Genomic DNA, 22,358 nt, shown 5'->3' on the forward strand with positions numbered 1-22,358 from the left:
TACAGAAAATGTATACATTTATTGACAGATTTTAGTTTTGAAATTGAAAACAGATATTTCATTCTAAATCTCCACTATACAATCTGTACCAGAGTACTTTGGTAGATTCAACTCAAACTTCTTCTGTATATCATAAGGGAGGAACCTCCCTGCAACAAAGTGATGCTTCCCAGAAAACCGCACTGCACATCTTTTGGGTGCAGACAGGGAAATGAGCACGTCAGGGTTAATGCCTTCAGCGTTTCCATCCTCCACGTCCCAGCCTGGCAAAGAGAAATATTTGCCAATTAACAATTACATGCAACCAAGATAAGCTTGAATATGTATTTATGTATTAAGTGTACATGCAGAATCCAGCTAAACTTAAACTTAAAGTGAACCCGAGATCAACATAAACAAATGAGATAAACAATTGGATCTGTCCTCCTACTACTAAAAATAACTTTTTTATATATATCTCAAGGTTTTGTTTTATGTATAAATATTTACAAAGCAGATTTAATGTTTTATAGTCTCTAAACTATGGCAGTGTTTCAGGAGTCCCAGAGTCAAAATACTGTACATGAACTATTGACCTTTTTATCTTTTAACTTGCAGTCAGAATCCCAGTTAACTGCTTAGGAAAGTGTTTTATAGCTGTAATTTGTCATCAGTGAGCCAACTGGGTCCCTACTGAAAAAAAACCCTGTAAGTTCCATAGCTGAATATTATAATAATTATATAATAATAATAATAATAATAATAATAATAATAATAATAATAATAATAATAATAATAATAATAATAAACATGTGTACCAATTTTCCATAGCTGCATATTATAATAATTATATCATAATAATAATAAATAATAATATGTGTTTCCATAGCTGAATATTATAATAATTATATAATAATAAATAATAATATGTGTACCAATGTATGTACACATATCTATCTCATATCACATGTCATCTCAGGTACACTTTATAGGCTTGTGACATCCATATATGGTTCTCATTATTATTATTATTGATTTATAAAGCAGCAAAAAATTCAGTGGTGCTTTACAAAGTAAGAAACAAGCATGGGGTATGAAATAATACAGACAATGGTGTACACCAATATACAAAATACAGAATTAGTGCAAAATACAAAATTGGTACAAAATACAGAATTGATAATTACAGTGCCAAAAATAACATGTGTAACAAAAGCCAAGACACAGAAAGGTGATAGAGCCCTTGCCTTGCAAGCTTACAATCATTTAAACGTATGTTGAAAACTAGCAAAGTTTTTTGTAGTGGGACAAAATGAGCCTAAATCCCACTAACCATCTGTGGGAAGTATTGCTTTCTGTAAAAGGAGAGTAATGGCAGGTTTTCCTTTCTAGTCATTTCACCAAACGTATTAGCATTCATAAAACATCACTGAGGGATAGTGGGCAGTGCCATGGAAATCTCTCCTTTTACCTTCGGATGCATAGTTTTATAGAACATCTATAGACTTAAAGAGCCTATGAAACCTACGATACATATTTCTGATTTTCGACTAATTATGTTCACTTTGGGGTTTTTTAAGTAAAACTTGCTGGTACCTCAAAATAATTTTTTGAGGTATCAGGTATCAGCAAGTTTTACTTGTGAACATATTTAATGAAGAATCAGAAATATGTATGGTAGGTTTTCTGGACTTTTAAAGGCTATAGATGTGTAATGAAATTATTGCATTCTCCCAGCAGTAGTTCTATTGGGACAGGTAGTGTTTTTTTTTCTTGTTGTTGGACAAAAGATGAGCAATGGTGCTGGCAGATAAGGTGGATGGGGCATTAGTATAACCGTGCTTCTCAATGGCTGATATATGTTTGTATTTTGTAATTTCATGGCAACAGAGGGAGCAGGATTACTGTAATTAACTAATTCCCGGCCGCTGTCATCCCAAACGAGGGCATATGACCACATTGATTTTGCTTTCAGCTTTTTCTGTGGGAAAATACAAGATATTAACCAAACAGAAGACCAGGCCCGGATTTACCTCACAGGAGCCTATAGGCACAAATGTTTTGCCACCTTAGACTTTGCCTTCCATGAACCTACAAACCCCCACCAGACTGCACAGCAAGTGTGCTGGCTGTCCCAGCTGTCACTTCTCTCTTACTTCCCTTGCCTGTCATAGATAGATACAGGTGTCTCTTAGCCAAAGGTACCCTCAGTTTTATGTAGCTAGAGGTGCCCCCAAGTATTAGGTAGCTAGAGCTAACTCAGTATTAAGTAGCTAGAGGTGCCCCTGACTGAAGGGAGATTTCATAATTGGAATGTCGAGAGCAGGGTGAGTAACCTCTCTTTTACACTCTCATTAGGACTCTGCATGGGGGGGGGGGGGGGGGGGGGTCACTCAGGGAGAGGAGAGAGCTACCTTTTCATCACCAGGTGCCTGTAGGCCTGTGTCTCCAGTGTCTAGGTAAATCCATCCCTGCAGAAGACACCTCTATAACTTCATGTAACTTGTACTTGGTCTTTATAAGTGTAAGATATGATTTTGCATGAATCTGTGTTAAGGTGGCCATACATCAGGTGACTTGTCAGCCGATTGATCATCCAACTTAATTATTAAAATCGAATTGTATAAAAATCGGTGCCACCAAGTGCATGCCCAACCGACAAAGCAACCAATTTCAGGACAGAAATTGGTTGCATTGTCGATCGCGTATGCTGCAAAATGTAGGGACAAAGTTGGTTGGTCGGGTGTGCGGTGGTACGGCGGCCGATTTCGGAACGAACGATGAAACAACAAAACCTCTGCCGCTGCAATGTATAAATGTGCTCCCCGTGCATGCATTTACACATTACCTGTCCTGTAGCAGCCTCCACGTGGTGTCCGTTCATCTCTACAGGTTCCGCATACACGCTAGCAGTGCATAGCATCTGACGTCAGACTAGCGTGTGCGTGAATGCGGCTGTTAGAACCCGGCGAGATGGATGGACACTGCGCGGAGGCTGCTACAGGACAGGTAATGTATAAATGCATACACTGGGGGAGCACATTTCTACATTGGGGGGCAGCGTCGGTGCGGACGCAGTGAGCTCGGCCGATTCCCTGAAGATTTCATGCTGAAATCGGACGGGAATCAGCCTGTAGTATATGTGCAGTTTCGACAAAAGACAAATTTATCTCTAATCAGATTCGATTAGAGATTAATTTGTCACTTTGTCGAATCTGCCCATAATCGTCAGGTCTATGGCTACCTTTAGGGTTTTTCTCAGTACTGATGCAGGGTACTCGGTTAAATTATAGGTAAGCACATCAATTTTGTGTACTGTGCAAAAGCACCTAAAAATTATGACACTGTCCTAAAGTAATGCATTATGCTATGCACACATAGAAATATTAGTATATATTTTATTAAATTTTATGGGCATTTTATTGAGGCTAGATTTCAACATATCTGACGTGACTCATGCTGTTTTCAAATAGGTCCAAATTATTTTTCAAATTATGATTAAAATAATAGTTCATGAAAAGTCATCATTCGGTTTATTGTGCTAAGCATTTAATGGTAATCCATTAAAATTAAATAAAAATATTTTCAATTCATTCAAGTATTTATTTTCAGTTCCCCCCTTAAAGTAATGATTGAATGCAGTCTGAGCCATTCACAAATGGTGCAATTACTTTCACAGAACAGAACATCAAAATGAACAATTAATAATCAGGAGGTTTAGGCGCCTTCAAGTTATTTATAAGAAATGCAGTTTACCTTCTCAAGACATTTCATTTATTTTATCCATGCCAATTGGATGTACCAAAAGTAGTAGAAAGGTACTATCAAAAAATGTTTTGTATTTACTTGCTTGCTGGGAATTTAAATATGACCTACATGGAAACCTAGGAGAAAAAGTAAATTGAATTAAGCCCATTTTCTCTTAAGTTTTCTCATAGGTGATATTTTCACCTTGGCCCATATGCAATTAACTTTTTCTCCTGAGTTTTCTTCTAGAAGATAATTTTTCATCTTTTTTTTTTTAAATAACTTTTCAGGACTCTGCATTTGAAAAAGTACCAACAAGTAGATGAAAAGGTACTATCAAAATTATCTTCAGTATTTTCTTGTTTGTCAGTGGCATTTTATTGACAAGGCGTGACAATATCAACCAGGAGAAAACTTAGGAGAAAAAGTTAATTGCATATGGGCCCTTATCAATTTAGAATAATTTTGATAGTCCTTTTTAACCTACATTTTGGTACTTTTTCAATTACAGAATGCTGAAAAGTTATTTTAAACAGAAGATGAAAAAATATCTCCTAGGAGAAAACTTTGGAGTAAAAGTGAGTTGAATAAGGGCCCATATGCAATTAACTTTCTCTCCATTTTGATATTTTCGCAACTTGCCAATAAAATGCTTTTTAACCACTTCACCTCCAAGGAGTTTTCCCCTTAAAAACCAGAGCAATAACTTTATCAGTACTTATCACACTGAAATGATATACATTATTGTTGTTTTTGTCACCAATTAGGCTTTATTTGGGTGGTACTTTTTGCTAAGAATTATTTTATTCTAAATGCATTTTAATGGGAAAAATAAAAAAAATCATTATTTCTCAGGTTTCCGCCATTATAGTTTTAAAATAATAAATGCTAACATAATTAAAACCCACACATTTTATTTGCCCATTTGTCCCGGTTATTGCAATGTTTAAAATATTTTCCTAGTACAATGTATGGCACCAATATTTTATTTGGAAATAAATGTCCATTTTTTAATGTGTTGTTGTTTCATGTGTGGATGTTTTGCGTCCATCACTAATTACAAGTCCATCACTTAAAAAGTAACAGTAATACCCTCTTAACGTACATTTTAAAAAAAAAATTCAGTCCCTAAGTTATCTATTAATTTTTTTATTTTTTTTCAATTACATTTTTTTTTTACACAAGTTTTATTTGTTTACCTTTTGGGGAGTGTGGGAGGTAAGGGGTTAATTTTAAATGTAAATATAGGTCTTTTATTTAAAAATTTGTGTAGGTGCAATTTTACTATTTGGCCACAAGATGTCCTCACGCATAACTTTCCCTGTGAGTACTATTAACAAGCAAACAGGAAGTAATGCATGGATGTGTAAGTATCGTTTTTTTGTGAATGATGGCGGCATCTCATTGATGTCGGCGATCATTCACCCCGGGACCTAGATCAATGAATGGGAACTACGTTCCTATTCATTGATCTCCCCTCTAATGATCGGTGGTGAGAACAAGTGTGGGAGCGAGTGCAGGAGCAAGCGGGAATGAGTGGTGGCAAGGGACGAGTATCTACGTCCCTATGAGGCGTAGAGGGCTTTTGCAGGGATGTAGATACTCATCCCTTGGAGTTAAAGCGGTTAACCACTTCACCACTGAGGGGTTTTACCCCCTGAGCACCAGAGCAATTTTCACCTTTCAGCGCTCCTTCCATTCATTCGTCTATAACTTTATCATTACTTATCGCAATGAAATGAACTATATCTTGTTTTTTCCGCCACCAATTAGGCTTTCTTTAGGTGGGTCATTATGCCAAGAATTATTTTATTATAAATGTGTTTTAATGGGAAAATAGGAAAAATGTGGGAAAAAAATTAATTATTTTTCAGTTTTCAGCCATTATAGTTTTTAAATAATACATGCTACTGTAATTAAAACCCATGAAATGTATTTGCCCTTTTGTCCCGGTTATAAAACCGTTTAAATTATGTCCCTATCACAATGTTTGGCGCCAATAGTTTATTTGGAAATAAAGCTACATTTTTTTCAGTTTTGCATCCATCCCTAATTACAAGCCCATATTTTATAAAGTAACAGTGTTATACCCTCTTGACATAAATATTTAAAAAGTTCAGTCCCTAAGGTAACTATTTATGTATTTTTTTAATTGTAAATTTTTTAATTTTTTTTTTAATTACAAAAAAAAAATGGGGAGTGTGGGAGGTAATGAATTAATTTTTTGTGTAACACTAATTTATTTCTATGTAAAAAATGCTTAGGGTGTAGTTTTACTATTTGGCCACAAGATGGCAACAGTAACTTTTTGTTTATTGCGACCTGCGAGCGTCCTTCCGGACGCTCGCAGGAAGTACTAGGAGGCTGTGTGTGTTTGTTTTTTTTCACATTGATTGCGCTGCCCATCGGAGAGCAGCGGATCATTGCGGGGCTTAGATCAACGAACGGGAATGGAATTTCCCGTTCATTGATCTCCGGGCGAGCGGGCGGCGGCGTGTTTACTAGCGGCGGGCGGCGTGTTTACGAGCGGGAGCGCGGAAAGTACGGATTTCTCCGTCCCTGGGGGTTAAAGGATGGAAAAAGGGACGGAGAAATTCGTACGGGCGGGGGTAAAGTGGTTAACATCTTATCAATAAAGAACCTTTTAAGCCACCAGGAAGCAAAAAATAAAAATTAAAAAAAAATACTCAGAATAATTTGACAGTACCTTTTCAACTAATTTTTGGTACACAACTGCTGAAAGTTGATTTTAAATAGTCAATGAAAAATTATCTCCTGTACATTATCTCCTGGGAGAAAACTTAGGAAGAAAAGTGAATTGGATTGGGCACAAACTGAATTAAATAAGGGCCCTGATGCATTGACATTTGAACATAATATGATAACATGCCAAGACAAAAAATATACTATTTTCCTCCTTAGTTTTACAATGCTTTATCATTTGTATGAGAGATTTTAGCACAGATAATGCTTTGTCCTACTCTCATGCAACAATCTAATATAAATTAGGTACAGACCTACCAGCAAGCTCATGGTGAACCAGAACTCATTGGAGTGTGTGAGGGGCTACAATGCTCCTAAAAGACCCTTTACTAAAATACTAAGGAAAACAAAAGTTTGCTTTCTTAAAACAGAAAGAATTTGCAATGATTCAGGTTGGACTGAGCTTGAGATGTCTCCCAGTCCATCACTGCTGAATATGTGCAAATTAACCATTGTTGCCCTTAGAAGCTAAACACACCTCCAGAACAGCTGGAATGCAATGATGTGTCAGCTTGTTAATTTGTACAGAGCCATAATAATCCAACATGCATACAGACTGTTTGGATTGTTTGATCCTCATCAGTGCATGGCATGGATTAATTTGGCTCTATGGAGTAGGGCTTGTAACACCGAGAGGTACAGACTAACCAGCAAGCTCATGGTGAACCAGAACTCAACCTGAATTATTGCAAATTCTTTCTGTTTTAAGAAAGCAAACTTTTGTTTTCCTTAATATATATTAGTTTGAATCACATATGATATAGGTGCTGTCTATGGTGCTGAATTTGTGATTTGTACAAAGTTCTGACATGTAAAGCTTCCACTGTTAGTCTTGAGTTTGCCATGTTATTAGCTATAACATTCTTGCCTGTCTGTGAGTTATATAAGAAAAGTGGCATCCTAACATTTTGGGTCTTTCTTTTTAACAAAACATTGTGGCAGACACAGTGAGAGGGAGTCTCTGTGAAAATTATAAATAGGGTTTCAGTATGTTCCAGATTTCTCACCTCTGTCCTGCCATTTAAAATTAACTTGAGGATTTTGTGTTCTCCCTTAAGTATGTGCTCAGATTAAAAAAACTGATCCACTCCAAGATTTGCTATGCTTCCAAAGTGAGGTATTCGAGTGAGAATAAATAACGTAATTTGTCCTCTCAAGTCAGTCCCACTCTAGGAAGCACATAACTGTGCTTGACTGATAAACAAAGGTATTTCAATTCTATGGTGGAAAGAGAGTTGTTGGTATCTTTCTGTAATTTTATTTTGGGACACATGTTAGGTTTACTCCCAGTATAGTAGTCACATTTAATTTATAGTCAGCACCCCCATCTAGTGGCAGGTTTTTAATTATGTTTTATTTCCTGTAGATATTGAAAATAGTCAGTAAATAGCATGTATAGCACAATGAATCATTGGTTTGGTAAATGAGCAGGACTGTCTCCACTCCAGGCTTGCTTTGCATAATGCCTCTTCCAGAAGGCAGAAAAAACACCTGCTACCTATCCCCCATCTTACTACTGACCTACTGGCCTACTGACATTTAAATCACTAAATAATCTGGGCCCTGGATACATGAAAGAAATGTTGCAACTGCGTAGCAATCCCCGCAATCTCAGATCCACAGGTTCTAATAATCTAGTCATACCCAGAGTCCACCTGGAAACTTTTGGTCCCAGAGCCTTCTGTCATGCTGCTCCTATGTTTTGGAACGCCTTACCTCAACAGATCAGGACAGTTCCATCTCTGGACGTGTTTAAATCCAGACTGAAAACCCCCCTGTTCAGTTTGGCATTTGCAGAAATATAACTTTTATTGTGTGAATACTTCACCCTAATACCAACTAATGAATCTGAGAGAGCCTAAGCGCTTTGAGTCCTATGGGAGAAAAGCCCTATAGAAATGTTATTGTATTGTATTGTATTTATTCAACTTCAGTAGAACATACTTTAGTAAAGCTAAATGTTTTATTAGATGCCCATCTGCATCCTCACTGATGAAGTAGAGTGCATATATCCAGCACCGAAGTCAGCGGAGTGAGTGTCAAAGAGAACAGTTGACTAAGTAAGCTATGTTGCTCTTAAAAAGTACTATTCTTAAGAACTTAAGATAAGCTGAACACCCAAGGATAAAGGCAGTTCACAGATATATTACAGATAACCTCCTCACTGCTGGAAAGTAAGCCAATTGCAGAATGTGTTAAGTCAGAGTCTCTCTTATGCTTTCAAAACGAAGGAAGTAACTAGAGAATAATATGACACACCCTCTCAAGAGGCATTTGCCAACCTTTGTGTAACGCTGTCTGTGATGCAGGCTATGAAGTGTACGCTGAATATACGATAATCAAGGTCAGATCGTCAACGTCATACACGAAGTCAGAGATATGCGGTACACAGGGACTGAGGCAGAACAAGGTCAATAACAGACTAGGATCATACACTGGCTATCATACAGATGGCTAAAGTACAGTAGGCTTAAGACAGGTGCGAAAACATTATACAGGCCGAAGTCAAACACATAGGTCAGATGTCAGTCGTGTTGGAAGGATCAAAGAGGAGCGAAGTCAGGGACAGGCCGAGTCATACACAGATATCATATGGCAGTAATACAGATTGGCTAGGCAGATTCGAGGTCAAGAGGCAGGCAAAGGTTGATACACAAAACAATATACAATATTACAATAATACAATACTGACTGACTAGAGTACATATATATCACGCTGATGTGCAATATATGAAATGTAGCTCTCCGGAACTTTAACCAGATTAAGTAGTAAAGCAAGGTCCAGTGCTCAGAGAACTGAAAGCTATAACGGACAGCGAGTAACTGAATGCCCGGGGTTTATATAGCAGGAATAGAGCACAGACCAAGCCCCCAGGAAAATCAGACCAACATCCCTGCAGCAAGTGTCAGCTGAACGCAGGAATCAGCTGACACACTTCAGACACGCCTCCTTAACCTATGAAGGCAGTTCTGAGCTGTGCGCGTCCTCCTATAGAGACTGCGAGAAACAACACGTTGACCCACATCTACAGGGGAGCCGGGGATGCGAACATGCTGACTCACGTCTACAGGGGAGCCGGGGAAGCGACCGATCAAGAGGTAGAGGAAGCTTCCTCCAGCTGCTCAGAGCAGCCTCCAGAGACAACACCAGGTAAGTTTGTTACATTAAACTTGGCTTGTGACACACAATGTTTTAATGCAAATAAAGGCTGCTTTTAGTAGTGTTTCAAAGTGGATTTAACCACTTCAGTCGTTTTCACTTTATGCATCCGAGCAATGTTCACCTCCCATTCATTAGCCTATAACTTTATCATTACTTATCACAATGAACTGATCTATATCTTGTTTTTTCCACCACCAATTAGGCTTTCTTTGGGTGGTACATTTTGCTAAGAGCTACTTTACTGTAAATGCATTTTAACAGGAAGAATAAGAAAAAAACTGAAAAAATTCATTATTTCTCAGTTTTCGTCCATTATAGTTTTAAAATAATACATGCCACCATAATTAAAACCCACGTATTGTATTTGCCTAATAGCCTCGGGTATTACACCATTTAAATTATGTCCCTATCACAATGTATGGTGACAATATTTTATTTGGAAATAAAAGTGCATCACTATTTACAAGCTTATAATAAAAAAAAAAAATATTTCATCTTTACATGGATATTTAAACAGTTTAGACCCTTAGGTAAATATTTATTTATTTATTTATTGTAATATGTTTTTTTATTATTATTAAACATTTTATTTAGGTATTTTTGGGAGGGTAGGATGTAAATAGCAATTTTTTTTATGTAAATGTGTGTTTATTTTTTATTTTTTTTTACATGTAGATGTAGTTTTACTTTTTGGCTACAAGATGGCAACTTTGAGTTTGTTTACATGACGTCACTAAGTGTAAAATGTACGCTTAGAGGGACATAGGGGGACGTAGGAGGCAGAAAAAGCGAGGCTTCCGAGAGAAGCGGTTGCTTTTTCTGCCGGGGAAAGGAATCAGTGATCAGGCACCATGTCCCAATTAATTGATTCTTGGGCTATCGATCCGCAGCCAGGAGGGCGCGTGATCAGCCGCAGGAGCGCACATGGCCTTCTGGATGTAGCCTCTACATCCAGAAGGCTTAAATGGTTAAAAGTGAAAATATAGTGTTGACACATTTCTGACAGTGTTGTACAGACTGCTAAATCATTCATGTCAAAAGTAAAAGAAGGTGAAAAAAATGAATTGCAGTAGTAGACATAATTTGTGGGATCAATTTATGTAATGGACTGATGATGCTTATTACATCTGGGGCAGGATTGAAATATTGACACTCATGCTATGAATCCATTTGAGGTAACAATAAGCATTATATCTACTATTATCCATTTTTAAAAATGGTACAACCTGTTATTATAAGCTTCTGTTTGGGTTGCATTATACACTTTTGATCTAACTGGGGTTGGCACAAGGCAGACAGAACGGGGTAGAATAAATAGTCATCCCTTTTCCTGAGTGTTTATGTATGCCTCCACTTTAATACCTTCTTCCTTTCAACTGTTAACTGGATTTCCAGATGCAACTGGGCAGCGCTGTGTTTTCACATGACATCATGTCTGCTGCTTCTCATCTCATAGTTCTTTTCTCTGGAGAGTCACATCAATGCCATAAAAACCGAGCATCAGAAAAAAGAATCCCCCAACTGTGCCCTGTCCCTCTCACTGTGTAAGCTCTAGTGGAAATGTAGCATAAATCCATCATTCTTTTATTGTGTACACAAGTAAAAATGCAATGCTGTGACAGTCAGGTGTTCAGTAAGGCAGCCATTCATCTCTTTTCAGCTTATTGTTACTTACTATTATTATCTCTGTGTTTTGTAGGCATTAACACAACTGTTATATCTGTTCACACACAACTGACCTGTGCATTCATTTCTATTGATGACATTTAGTAAGAGCTGTTAAAGCAAACCTGAAGTTAAAATAAGCTTATGAGATAATGAAGTGTTATGTGTAGTACAGCTAAGAAATAGAACATTTGCAGCAAAGAAAAGAGACTTATATAGTTTCCAGTACAGGAGAAGTTAAGAAACTTCAGTTGTTATCTATGCAACAGAGCTTCTCTGAGCTCTCCGACCCAACTTGGGTCAAAGACAGTCCTGTTTTCTGAAGCACTTAAAAAAACAAGAAACAGTGAGAAACAAGTTGAGATAAGGTTTTACTGCAGGAAAGTTCAAAGGATCATTAGCTCTGTTCTGATTTTTATTTTAAAATACAGAATGTGGTTTGTAAACTGCAAGTATGACAGATTGATGCAATGTTATGAAAAAAAGCTGTATAACTGAAATAAAAAATAAAAGACTCTTTTCTTTGCTACTAATGTTCTATTCATTACATTTCTTGCTTTAGGTTTGCTTTAATGATTATATTTCATATTACAATTCCACCAGATTCTTTTACCTTTTGCTGAGTCTTGTGGCAAGGTCTCTGCTCAAGTCAGGTCATTTGCCACAGCCAAGGAGGGTCTGCTTCTCCATGTTACAGATTCCATGGCTTATGCTGGGGATACACCATAAGCTTTTTCAGCAGATAGATGGTTCAGTAGATCATTTTTGTCATGTCCGATCTTATTTTCGATCGTTTTTCTGATCGATTTCTCATAGAAGTGAATGGAAATTGATAAGAAAATCAATCGGAAATAAGATTGGAGAGTAAATCGACTGAAAAATCTCATTGTGTATTCCCAGCATTAGGCATCAGTAGTTTGAACACTGGATTTTGGTTATACAATCTGTTTTGAAAGAGGTGCAGTGGAATGGGTGGATGGGAGTTTATTGCTGAAGCCCACAACTGCTACCTCAGAGAGGACAGTGTCAGAGGGGTAGTGGAAAGGCGATGCCACTGAAGCCAAACTGGAGTTAATGGAGAGTGAGAAATGGCTGATGTTATACATTGAATAAGAGGATTGCCCAATAAGGTTAACATTCTAGGAAGCATTAACTAAAAGTATCATCTATATGTACTGTACTGTACTATCACCTGTACTGAAAGATCACTTCCATATCCATTCTCTGCCCCTAAAAGGAGAAAGAACCCGATCCAATTCACTTTTTCGCTTACATTTTCTCCTAGGAGATACTTTTTCATCTTCCGTTTAAAATAAATCTTGCATTCTGCAATTAAAAAGGTACTGTTTTGTTTCCTAGTGACTTAAAAGGAATTTTATATTTAATATGAATATAACACTTAGGTCCTAGAGGTTATATTCAAATTAAAAATAAAATCGTGCATAATTCATTTTTTCTCCTAAGACTTAGGAGAACACTTAGGGCAAAACATTGAATTAGATCAGGCTCAAAGTGTCCTAACTTGAGTTTAAAAGAGGAACTGCAGTGAAAATAACTAATAAAATTGCTTAATTTTTTACAATTTCTATTTCTAAATTATTTAGTCAATGTTTGCCTATTGTAAAATCACTCCTCCCCGATTAACATTCTAAAATTTATCACAGGTGGTGACATCTTTAGTTCTGCCAGGTGATCTCTGCAGAATGTTCGTTTACTGAGAATTCAATGCACAGAGGGAGATACTACTTGCTTGGCAGTTGGAAACCACTGTAATTTCCCACATTGCAACAAGGTCCGGACATCACACTGTAGTTCAGTTGCATAGTGAAGATTGCAGCCAGGCCTGAATCAGCAGCTCATACAAGTAGTAAATGCACAATCTAGCCATTCATAGGGGTATATTCACGAAACGCCATTACATTTTACAGGTTTATCAGAATTTATGCAAATTACGTGATGTGCGTATACCTTTATGCACATAGCCAAACTTGTGTTATAGAAATAATGTATGCGCTGCTTGAATATCGCACCTTACTGGCTACTAAACTAATCGCTACTTAGTAAATGGTGACACTTCAGAGCAGCATGTAGTGTGGATGTACAATAGTGTTGGGCGAACAGTGTTCGCCACTGTTCGGGTTCTGCAGAACATCACCCTGTTCGGGTGATGTTCGAGTTCGGCCGAACACCTGACGGTGCTCGGCCAAACCGTTCGGCCATATGGCCGAACTAAGAGCGCATGGCCGAACGTTCCCCGAACGTTCGGCTAGCGCTGTGATTGGCCGAACGGGTCACGTGGTTCGGACCCGAACGCGCTCTGATTGGCCGAACTGTCACGTGGTTCGGGTAAATAAATACCCGAACCACGTCATATCTCCGCCATTTGTCTGTGGGTTTAGCTTTGGGTAGGCAGGCAGGGTAGTTCGCGCTCCAGCCACGCTAGCCAGGGTCCCCCCCAGTCATTGTGTGTCGCTGCTGGGAATAGTAGTACACCGCTCGCTCAGCATTCTGTTTACTGCCACTCTGTGTACCTCGCTCAGCCACACTATATAGCATTCTGTTTACTGCCACTCTGTGTCTGCTGGGAATAGTAGTACACCGCTTGCACAGCCACACTATATAGCATTCTGTTTACTGCCACTCTGTGTACCTCGCTCAGCCACACTATATAGCATTCTGTTTACTGCCACTCTGTGTCTGCTGGGAATAGTGGTACACCGCTCGCTCAGCCACACTATATAGCATTCTGTTCACTGTTCTGTGTCTGCTTGGAATAGTGGTACACCGCTCGTTCAGCCACACTATATAGCATTCTGTGTACTGTTCTGTGTCTGCTGGGAACAGTAGTACACCGCTCGTTCAGCCACACTATATAGCATTCTGTGTACTGTTCTGTGTCTGCTGGGAACAGTAGTACACCGCTCGCTCAGCCACACTATATAGCATTCTGTTCACTGTTCTGTGTCTGCTGGGAATAGTGGTACACCGCTCGCTCAGCCACACTATATAGCATTCTGTTCACTGTTCTGTGTCTGCTGGGAATAGTGGTACACCGCTCGCTCAGCCACACTATATAGCATTCTGTTCACTGTTCTGTGTCTGCTGGGAATAGTGGTACACCGCTCGCTCAGCCACACTATATAGCATTCTGTTCACTGTTCTGTGTCTGCTGGGAATAGTGGTACACCGCTCGCTCAGCCACACTATATAGCATTCTGTTTACTGTTCTGTGTCTGCTGGGAATAGTGGTACACCGCTCGCTCAGCCACACTATATAGCATTCTGTTCACTGTTCTGTGTCTGCTGGGAATAGTGGTACACCGCTCGCTCAGCCACACTATATAGCATTCTGTTCACTGTTCTGTGTCTGCTGGGAACAGTAGTACACCGCTCGTTCAGCCACACTATATAGCATTCTGTGTACTGTTCTGTGTCTGCTGGGAACAGTAGTACACCGCTCGTTCAGCCACACTATATAGCATTCTGTGTACTGTTCTGTGTCTGCTGGGAACAGTAGTACACCGCTCGTTCAGCCACACTATATAGCATTCTGTTCACTGTTCTGTGTCTGCTGGGAATAGTGGTACACCGCTCGCTCAGCCACACTATATAGCATTCTGTTCACTGTTCTGTGTCTGCTGGGAATAGTGGTACACCGCTCACCCGTCACTGTATAGCATTGTGCTCTGTGTCGCTGCTGGGAATAGTGGTACTGTATAGCATTTCTGTACTGCCACTGTACTGCTGCCAGTCAGCGTGTACTGTAAGGATAAGTGAAATGAGGAAGAAATCCGGTGAAAGAGGGAGGGGCAAGGGAAGAGGTGTTTCCCCTGACGGTTCACGTACAGGCCACAGGGGAGCACCCAAGAAAACCCACTCAATACCACCCATGTTGTCCAGGACAACAACCCTCACAAATCCAAAAGAACAGGACCAGATAATTACTTGGATGACCTCTCAAGCGTCCAGCAGTGGGTTAAGCAGCACCAGCACATCACGCACGAGGTCCGAGTCCTCAGCCAGTTACAAGGAGCCAGTGGGCACAAAGCTGACACAACCGGCAGCGACACCACGCACACAACTGCCAGATAACCAGTCCGATGAATTACCTCAGGACACAATGGGGTATTCGCAGGAGCTATTCCCAGCCCAACAAACTTCCACCTTTCAAAGGTCAATGGAGGAACAGCCAGAAATGTTGTGCCTGGATTCACAACCGTTAACTGTGGGAAATGTACCGCGCACTGAAATACGAGGCGAGTCCGAAGAGGACTCGGAAACCCAAATCCCAGAGCAATTTGGGCAGGAGGGGTTGCAATTGCAGGAGGTCGGCCGACAAGATCTGGAAGACGACGTTGGAGTGTGCTGCGCAGAGGTTGTTGTGGGGAGCTCTACTCCACGGCGGTGGCCCACAATGACATATGACGAGTTTGAGGAGATGGAAGAGGAGGGTATGGACAATGTGGACAGAGACCCAGATTTTGTTTGTGAACGAGAACATCGCCGTCGTAGCAGCAGCACAGATGAGTCTGTTGAAGAACACACTGCTGCACGAGTTCGCCTTGTGCCACAAGGTAGGCGGCGCGCAATTTCAGGCACCACAAGCGTGGAAGTTCAAGTGAGAGGCAAAAGAGGAGCAAACAGAAATCGCCAGCAAGGAGGCAGGTGCTCCAAAGTCTGGGCTTTCTTTGAAGACTGCACTGAGGATGTTACCATGGCGATTTGCAAGGTGTGCAAGACCCGCCTGAGCAGGGGGAAAAATATTAACAACCTCTCCACCACCAGCATGAGCCGTCACATGCTATCCAAACATCCCACTCTTTGGGCAAACGCGTCAGGACAGGGTACCAGAAACAACACTGCCTCCCTTGGGTTCACCAGACCCGCCTCAGCAGCAGCAGTAGCCCAGCCATTGCGTGGTTCACAACATTCACAAACATCAGACGACGCTGACACTGTCACTTTCCGGAGTAGTGCTCTTGAGGTCTCCCAGTGTTCATCAAACACAACAACCAACAGCCCTTCCGTGTGCAGCGCTACGGTTCAGTTGTCTGTGTCGGAGATGTTTGAGCGCAAGAGGAAATTGCCAGCAAATGACCCCCGGGCCGTGGCAGTAACAGCCAGCATAGCCAAGCTTCTGGCCTGCGAAATGCTGCCATATCGATTGGTGGAGACAAACAGCTTCAAGGGCATGATGTCAGTGGCCATCCCACGTTACGTGGTTCCCAGCCGCTACCACTTTGCACGCTCTGCAGTGCCTGAGTTGCATGAGCACGTGGTCAGCAAAATAACCCGAAGCTTGAAGAATGCCGTTGCCTGCAAGGTTCACCTCACCACTGACACCTGGACGAGTGCGTTCGGCCAGGGTCGATACATCTCCCTTACCGCGCACTGGGTGAACCTTGTGGAGCCTGGCAGCGATTCCTCACCTGCTACGGCACGGGTGTTGCCCACGCCACAAACAGCTGCACCGCCGTCCCTCCCACTGGATAACAGCAGCACCTACCTCTCTGACTCCTTCTCCTCCAACGCATCTCAAAGCTGTACCTCATCCGGAAACGCTAACCCAGCAGCAGTAGGATCGTGGAAGCAGTGCAGCACAGCTGTTGGCATGCGTCAGCAAGCGTTGCTGAAGCTAATCTGCCTTGGGGATAAGCAGCACACAGGGGAGGAAATTTGGAGGGGAATAAAGGAACAGACGGATTTGTGGCTGGCACCGCTGGACCTGAAACCGGGCATGGTTGTGTGTGATAATGGGAGTAATCTCATTCGCGCTTTAAGGTTGGCTAAGCTGACACACATCCCTTGCCTGGCGCACGTGATGAACCTAGTAGTTCAGCGGTTCCTGAGGACATACCCAGGCGTGCCCGATCTGCTGTTGAAGGTGCGTCGAGTGTCCAAACATTGTAGAAATTCCAGTACTGCTTCGGGGGCACTCGCCAAGATGCAGGAGCGCTTCAATCTCCCCCACCATCGCTTGCTGTGTGATGTCCCTACGCGCTGGAATTCTACGCTGCACATGCTAGCCCGCTTTTGCGAGCAGAAGAGTGCAGTGGTCCAGTACATGACGGCGCAGTACCGAGGCGCATCCGGCCAGCTGCCAAGCTTCTGTGGATCCGATTGGGCCAACATGTTGGACCTCTGCCAAGTCCTCCAAAATTTTGAGCAATCCACGTTGCTTGTGAGCAGTGACAACTCTTCAGTCAGCATTACCATACCACTGCTGTGTTTACTGAAGAGGTCGATGTTAAAAATCAAGGAAACAGCTGTCATGATGCAACTGGGGGAATCTGAAGGAGAAAACGATCAGCGTGATGGTACCAACATCAGGCCATCCGCCTCAGGGAACGCTGGCCCCAGCAGCTATGACGAAGAAGAGGAGGAGGAACAGCTGGAGTTGGAGCAGGAATTTCATGCCACCACTGACGAGGGCCAGAGCGGTGCACGTTGGACTTCCACAATTCAACGCGAATGGTCAGCAGAAGCAGACCAGGAGGAAGGTGACGACTATGATGCATCACAACAACTATCACAACGCTCACAAGAGGATGATGAGGATTCTGGTAGGACTCTGGCACACATGGCTCAATTCATGCTAGACTGCATTGAACGTGACCCACGCATTGTGCGCATTCTGGACAACACCAATTACTGGGTTTATACCCTTCTGGATCCACGGTACAAACACAATGTTCCAAAACTGCTTGAAGAAAGAGTCAGACAGGTCAAAATGGAAGAATACCAGCAGGCCCTTGTGGAGACTTTAGAGAGGAGATTGACATCCTCCCCCTCCTCTAGCCAGTTGTACGCAGACAGACTGACTTCCGCAAACCCAGGACGACCAGGAGGGCAGCAAACAACGCAAGCCGCAGCTAGTACCCAAAAGGGAATGGTATCGGCAGTGTCCTTGGAGTGGGAAAATTTTCTGACACCCATGCAGCCGCAGCCCACTGAACAGCAAGCGTGCAGATCCACCTCCAACACCGATCGCCTGGAGAAGATGGTCAAGGACTACATGTCAGATGGCGTAGCTGTGTCGAACCATCCATCTGCACCCTTCAACTATTGGGTATCGAAGCTAGACACCTGGCACGAACTGGCAATGTACGCAATAGAGGTGCTGGCTTGCCCGGCAGCCAGCGTTATGTCGGAACGCTGTTTCAGTGCTGCCGGAGGCATCGTCACAGATCGGCGTATCCGCCTCTCTACAGACAATGCAGACCGTCTGACTCAAATTAAAATGAATCAATCCTGGATTGGAAATGACTACGCAACACTCCAGGACCCCAACCAAGTAACATGACCAATGAACATCTGGGATGGTGTTGCGTTTCCGGGCCCTGTTTATTGAACCTCTCATCTGTATTACATTTATGACTGCATGGCGGCAAAAAGCATTGCTGCTATATCCGCACGCTTTTTGTCCACATGCAAGGCCTGGGTTGTTGTGTCTCACAAAGCGTGGCCTTCTCCTCCTGCGCCTGCTCCTGTTCCATCACGTCTGCTGCTGCTGGGTTAGCGTTGCCGCGTGGTCCCTGTTTATTGAACCACTTATCTTTATTACATTTATGACTGCATGGCGGTACAAAGCATGCTATCCGCACGCTTCTTGCCCTCATGCAAGGCCTGGGTTGTTGTGTCTCACAAAGCGTGGCCTTCTCCTCCTGCGCCTCCTCCTGTTCCATCACGTCTGCTGCTGCTGGGTTAGCGTTGCCGCGTGGTCCCTGTTTATTGAACCACTTATCTTTATTACATTTATGACTGCATGGCCGTACAAAGCCTGCTATCCGCACGCTTCTTGCCCTCATGCAAGGCCTGGGTTGTTGTGTCTCACAAAGCGTGGCCTTCTCCTCCTGCGCCTGCTCCTGTTCCATCACGTCTGCTGCTGCTGGGTTAGCGTTGCCGCGTGGTCCCTGTTTATTGAACCACTTATCTTTATTACATTTATGACTGCATGGCGGTACAAAGCCTGCTATCCGCACGCTTCTTGCCCTCATGCAAGGCCTGGGTTGTTGTGTCTCACAAAGCGTGGCCTTCTCCTCCTGCGCCTGCTCCTGTTCCATCACGTCTGCTGCTGCTGGGTTAGCGTTGCCGCGTGGTCCCTGTTTATTGAACCACTTATCTTTATTACATTTATGACTGCATGGCGGTACAAAGCCTGCTATCCGCACGCTTCTTGCCCTCATGCAAGGCCGGGGTTGTTGTGTCTCACAAAGCGTGGCCTTCTTCTCCTCCTGCGCCACCCTCCTCCTGTTCCATCACGTGTGCTGCTGCTGGGTTAGCGTTACCGGTCCCTTTTCCTGGAACCTCTTATATGTATTACATTTATGACTGCATGCCGACAAAAAACATGTTACCTGTGCAAAGAAAACAGACATTTCCCGCATTTAAAAGACAGTTTTCCCTTTGAAACTTTAAAATCGATTTTCTCAAAAACTATAAGCTCTTTTTGCTAATTTTTTTTTCCTCTTGTACCCACTCCCAAGGTGCACATACCCTGCAAATTTGGGGTATGTAGCATGTAAGGAGGCTTTACAAACCACAAAAGTTCGGGTCCCCATTGACTTCCATTATGTTCGGAGTTCGGGTCGAACACCCGAACATCGCGGCCATGTTCGGCCTGTTCGGCCCGAACCCGAACATCTAGATGTTCGCCCAACACTACAATGAGATTCCAACTAAGAACCTTACCAAGTGGCACAATAGCAAGACGCTCATTGCCTCCTTACCATTGGGATAGCAGTCCACAAATCTGGTGTAATGACCTGATAGTACTCATGCTTTCTCTTTCATATTTTTTTTCTTTTAAAAAAACGTTAGTGTTAGAAAAAACACAGATTCAGTACCACAGAAAGGACCTTTATTTATTAATTAATTGTATTCATAAAAAAGCCAACATATTACGCAGCGCTGGACATTAATTTAGGTTAGAGACAATATTTAGGGGTGACATACAGCAATAAGACAATACAGGAATACATGAAGACCAGATCACACATCACAGTATGAGTACAAGGTAATGCTTAGTCAGTCACTGGATGGCAGCATGGAGATAGGCAAGTCGAGTTCACTCAGATCCTTAGGATGGGTGTACGGTAATGGAGGTGTGTGAATAGGTAGGTGACATAAGGAGGAGGACCCTGCCCGAAGGCTTACAATCTAGAGGGAAAGGTATGGAGGTACAGGAAAGGTAGGGGACCAGAGTTAGGCCGCAGATTTAGAGCACTGGGGGGGGGGGGGGGGGGTAGACCAGGATGAAAAGGTGAGTTTTCTTGTCACTAATACAGCTTTCTTTTGGTGCTATTTGATTGCTGCTGTGATTTTTAGTTTTTATTATATTCATCAAAAAAGACATGAATTTTGTCAAAAAAAGATTTTTTTTTTTACTTTCTGTGCTGACATTTTTCAAATAAAGTAACATTTCTATATAAATTTTTGTCCAAATTTATAGTGCTACATGTCCTTGATAAAAAAAAATCCAATAAGTGTATATTTATTGGTTTGGGTAAAAGTTATAGCGTTTACAAACTATGGTGCCAACAGTGAATTTTCCCATTTTGAAGCATCTCTGACTTTTCAGAGCATCTGTCATGTTTCATGAGGTGCTAGAATTCCAGGATAGTATAAATACCACCCAAATGACCCCATTTTGGAAAGAAGACATCCCAAAGTATTCAGTGAGAGGCATGGTGAGTTCATAGAAAATTTTATTTTTTGTCACAAGTTAGCAGAATATGACATTTTGTGACAAAAAAAATAAAATAAAAAAAAGTTTCCATTTCTGCTAACTTGTGACAAAAAAAATGAAATCTGCCACAGACTCTGAGGGCGATCTGAGGGTGTGGGCAGGTAATTGGGTGCCCGCAAAGGGCAGATTAGGGTCTGATCTGATGGGTAGCAGTGACAGGTGGTGACAGGGGGTGATCGATGGGTGCAGGGCCGCCATCAGGGGGTACAGCCAACACAAGAGTGACGGGCCCCGTGCTCCCAGCTGGGTGTGGGGGGGCTCGGGCCCCCCCAGCGTGCTGGCATTAAGTTACTCACTGCTGTGAGCTTATGTGGCTACAGGCAGCTGGGTCTCCGGATGGCAGCTCGAGTCTGTAAGAAGCCTCCAGCTTTCTTTCCTTCTTCCCTCCCGCCCTCCAATCAATAGCCCTGCTTCCTATGTTGGTGCCTCTCTCCAGCCAATGAGAGACAGGCAGCCAACAAGCCCACCCCTGTCCACAGGATCAGCTGAAGGAGATAGAAAACGAGCGAGCAGTGTGCTCTGTAGACTTCAGCCCTGTCTTCCTAGTTCTCCCAGTCCCCAGGCAGAGCGAGGTATAGAAGACATGTGAGTGTGTGTGACATGATCTGGGCTGGGGAGATATATGAGCTTCCACCGCAGCAGCGTTAGGAATCCGTCCAGTGTAACCTCACAGTGTGTGACATAGTGCAGAACCCTGGCATCCAGGCAGGGCTGCATGTCTTACACACACACTTCTGGCTACAAAAGCAATTATCCCATGAAAATCTGCTCCATAGTAATGCTGCACAAATAGTCTGCTGTTGTACACAAAACTTTAGTTTTATTGTGAGGAGTATTTCATATGACTGAGAAACAAGCGTGGGCTGATCTAATGTAAAGATCTGCATTTGGTATAAGTGCAAACTGAGGGAGTTCGATAAAGGAAATTCATAAATTACATCACTTACACTTTTTTCTCAGTAGGTAATATAAAAGACACCTCACAATAAAAGTAAAGTTTTGCGTACTACACCACAAAGGCGAGCTTTGAAGATACTATAACTTTCATGGTAGGCTTCACTAAATTAGATGGCAGACGTCGATTTAATGGTAATATGATCCATTGTTAGGTCAAGACTGTCTAATTGCTTGAGATGTTTGTTTTATATCCTACCGTATAAATGTGTTGTTCTGGGACACAGCCTTTTCACTAAAGGTGCATACACACGGCGCATTTTTGCAAACGATCGGTCGTTTGAACGTCCAGTCGTTTGGGCGTCAAATCGGGCGTGTGTACAGTCGGTTGTTCACCTG

The 22,358-nt window shown here is 42.1% G+C and overlaps 1 protein-coding gene across 1 annotated transcript in view; it reads right to left on the minus strand.

Annotated features, from left to right (window-relative positions):
• Positions 1 to 22,358, minus strand: part of YJEFN3 (YjeF N-terminal domain containing 3) — a 267,519-nt gene continuing 245,161 nt past the window's right edge. The window contains exon 7 of the mRNA XM_068271272.1: positions 1 to 263. Within this exon, the coding sequence (XP_068127373.1) occupies positions 64 to 263 (200 nt within the window). The 3' untranslated portion in view covers positions 1 to 63. The remainder of the gene's footprint in view (positions 264 to 22,358) is intronic.

The sequence above is a fragment of the Hyperolius riggenbachi genome, chromosome 1, assembly GCF_040937935.1.
Source record: "Hyperolius riggenbachi isolate aHypRig1 chromosome 1, aHypRig1.pri, whole genome shotgun sequence".
Taxonomy (NCBI): Eukaryota; Metazoa; Chordata; class Amphibia; order Anura; family Hyperoliidae; genus Hyperolius; species Hyperolius riggenbachi.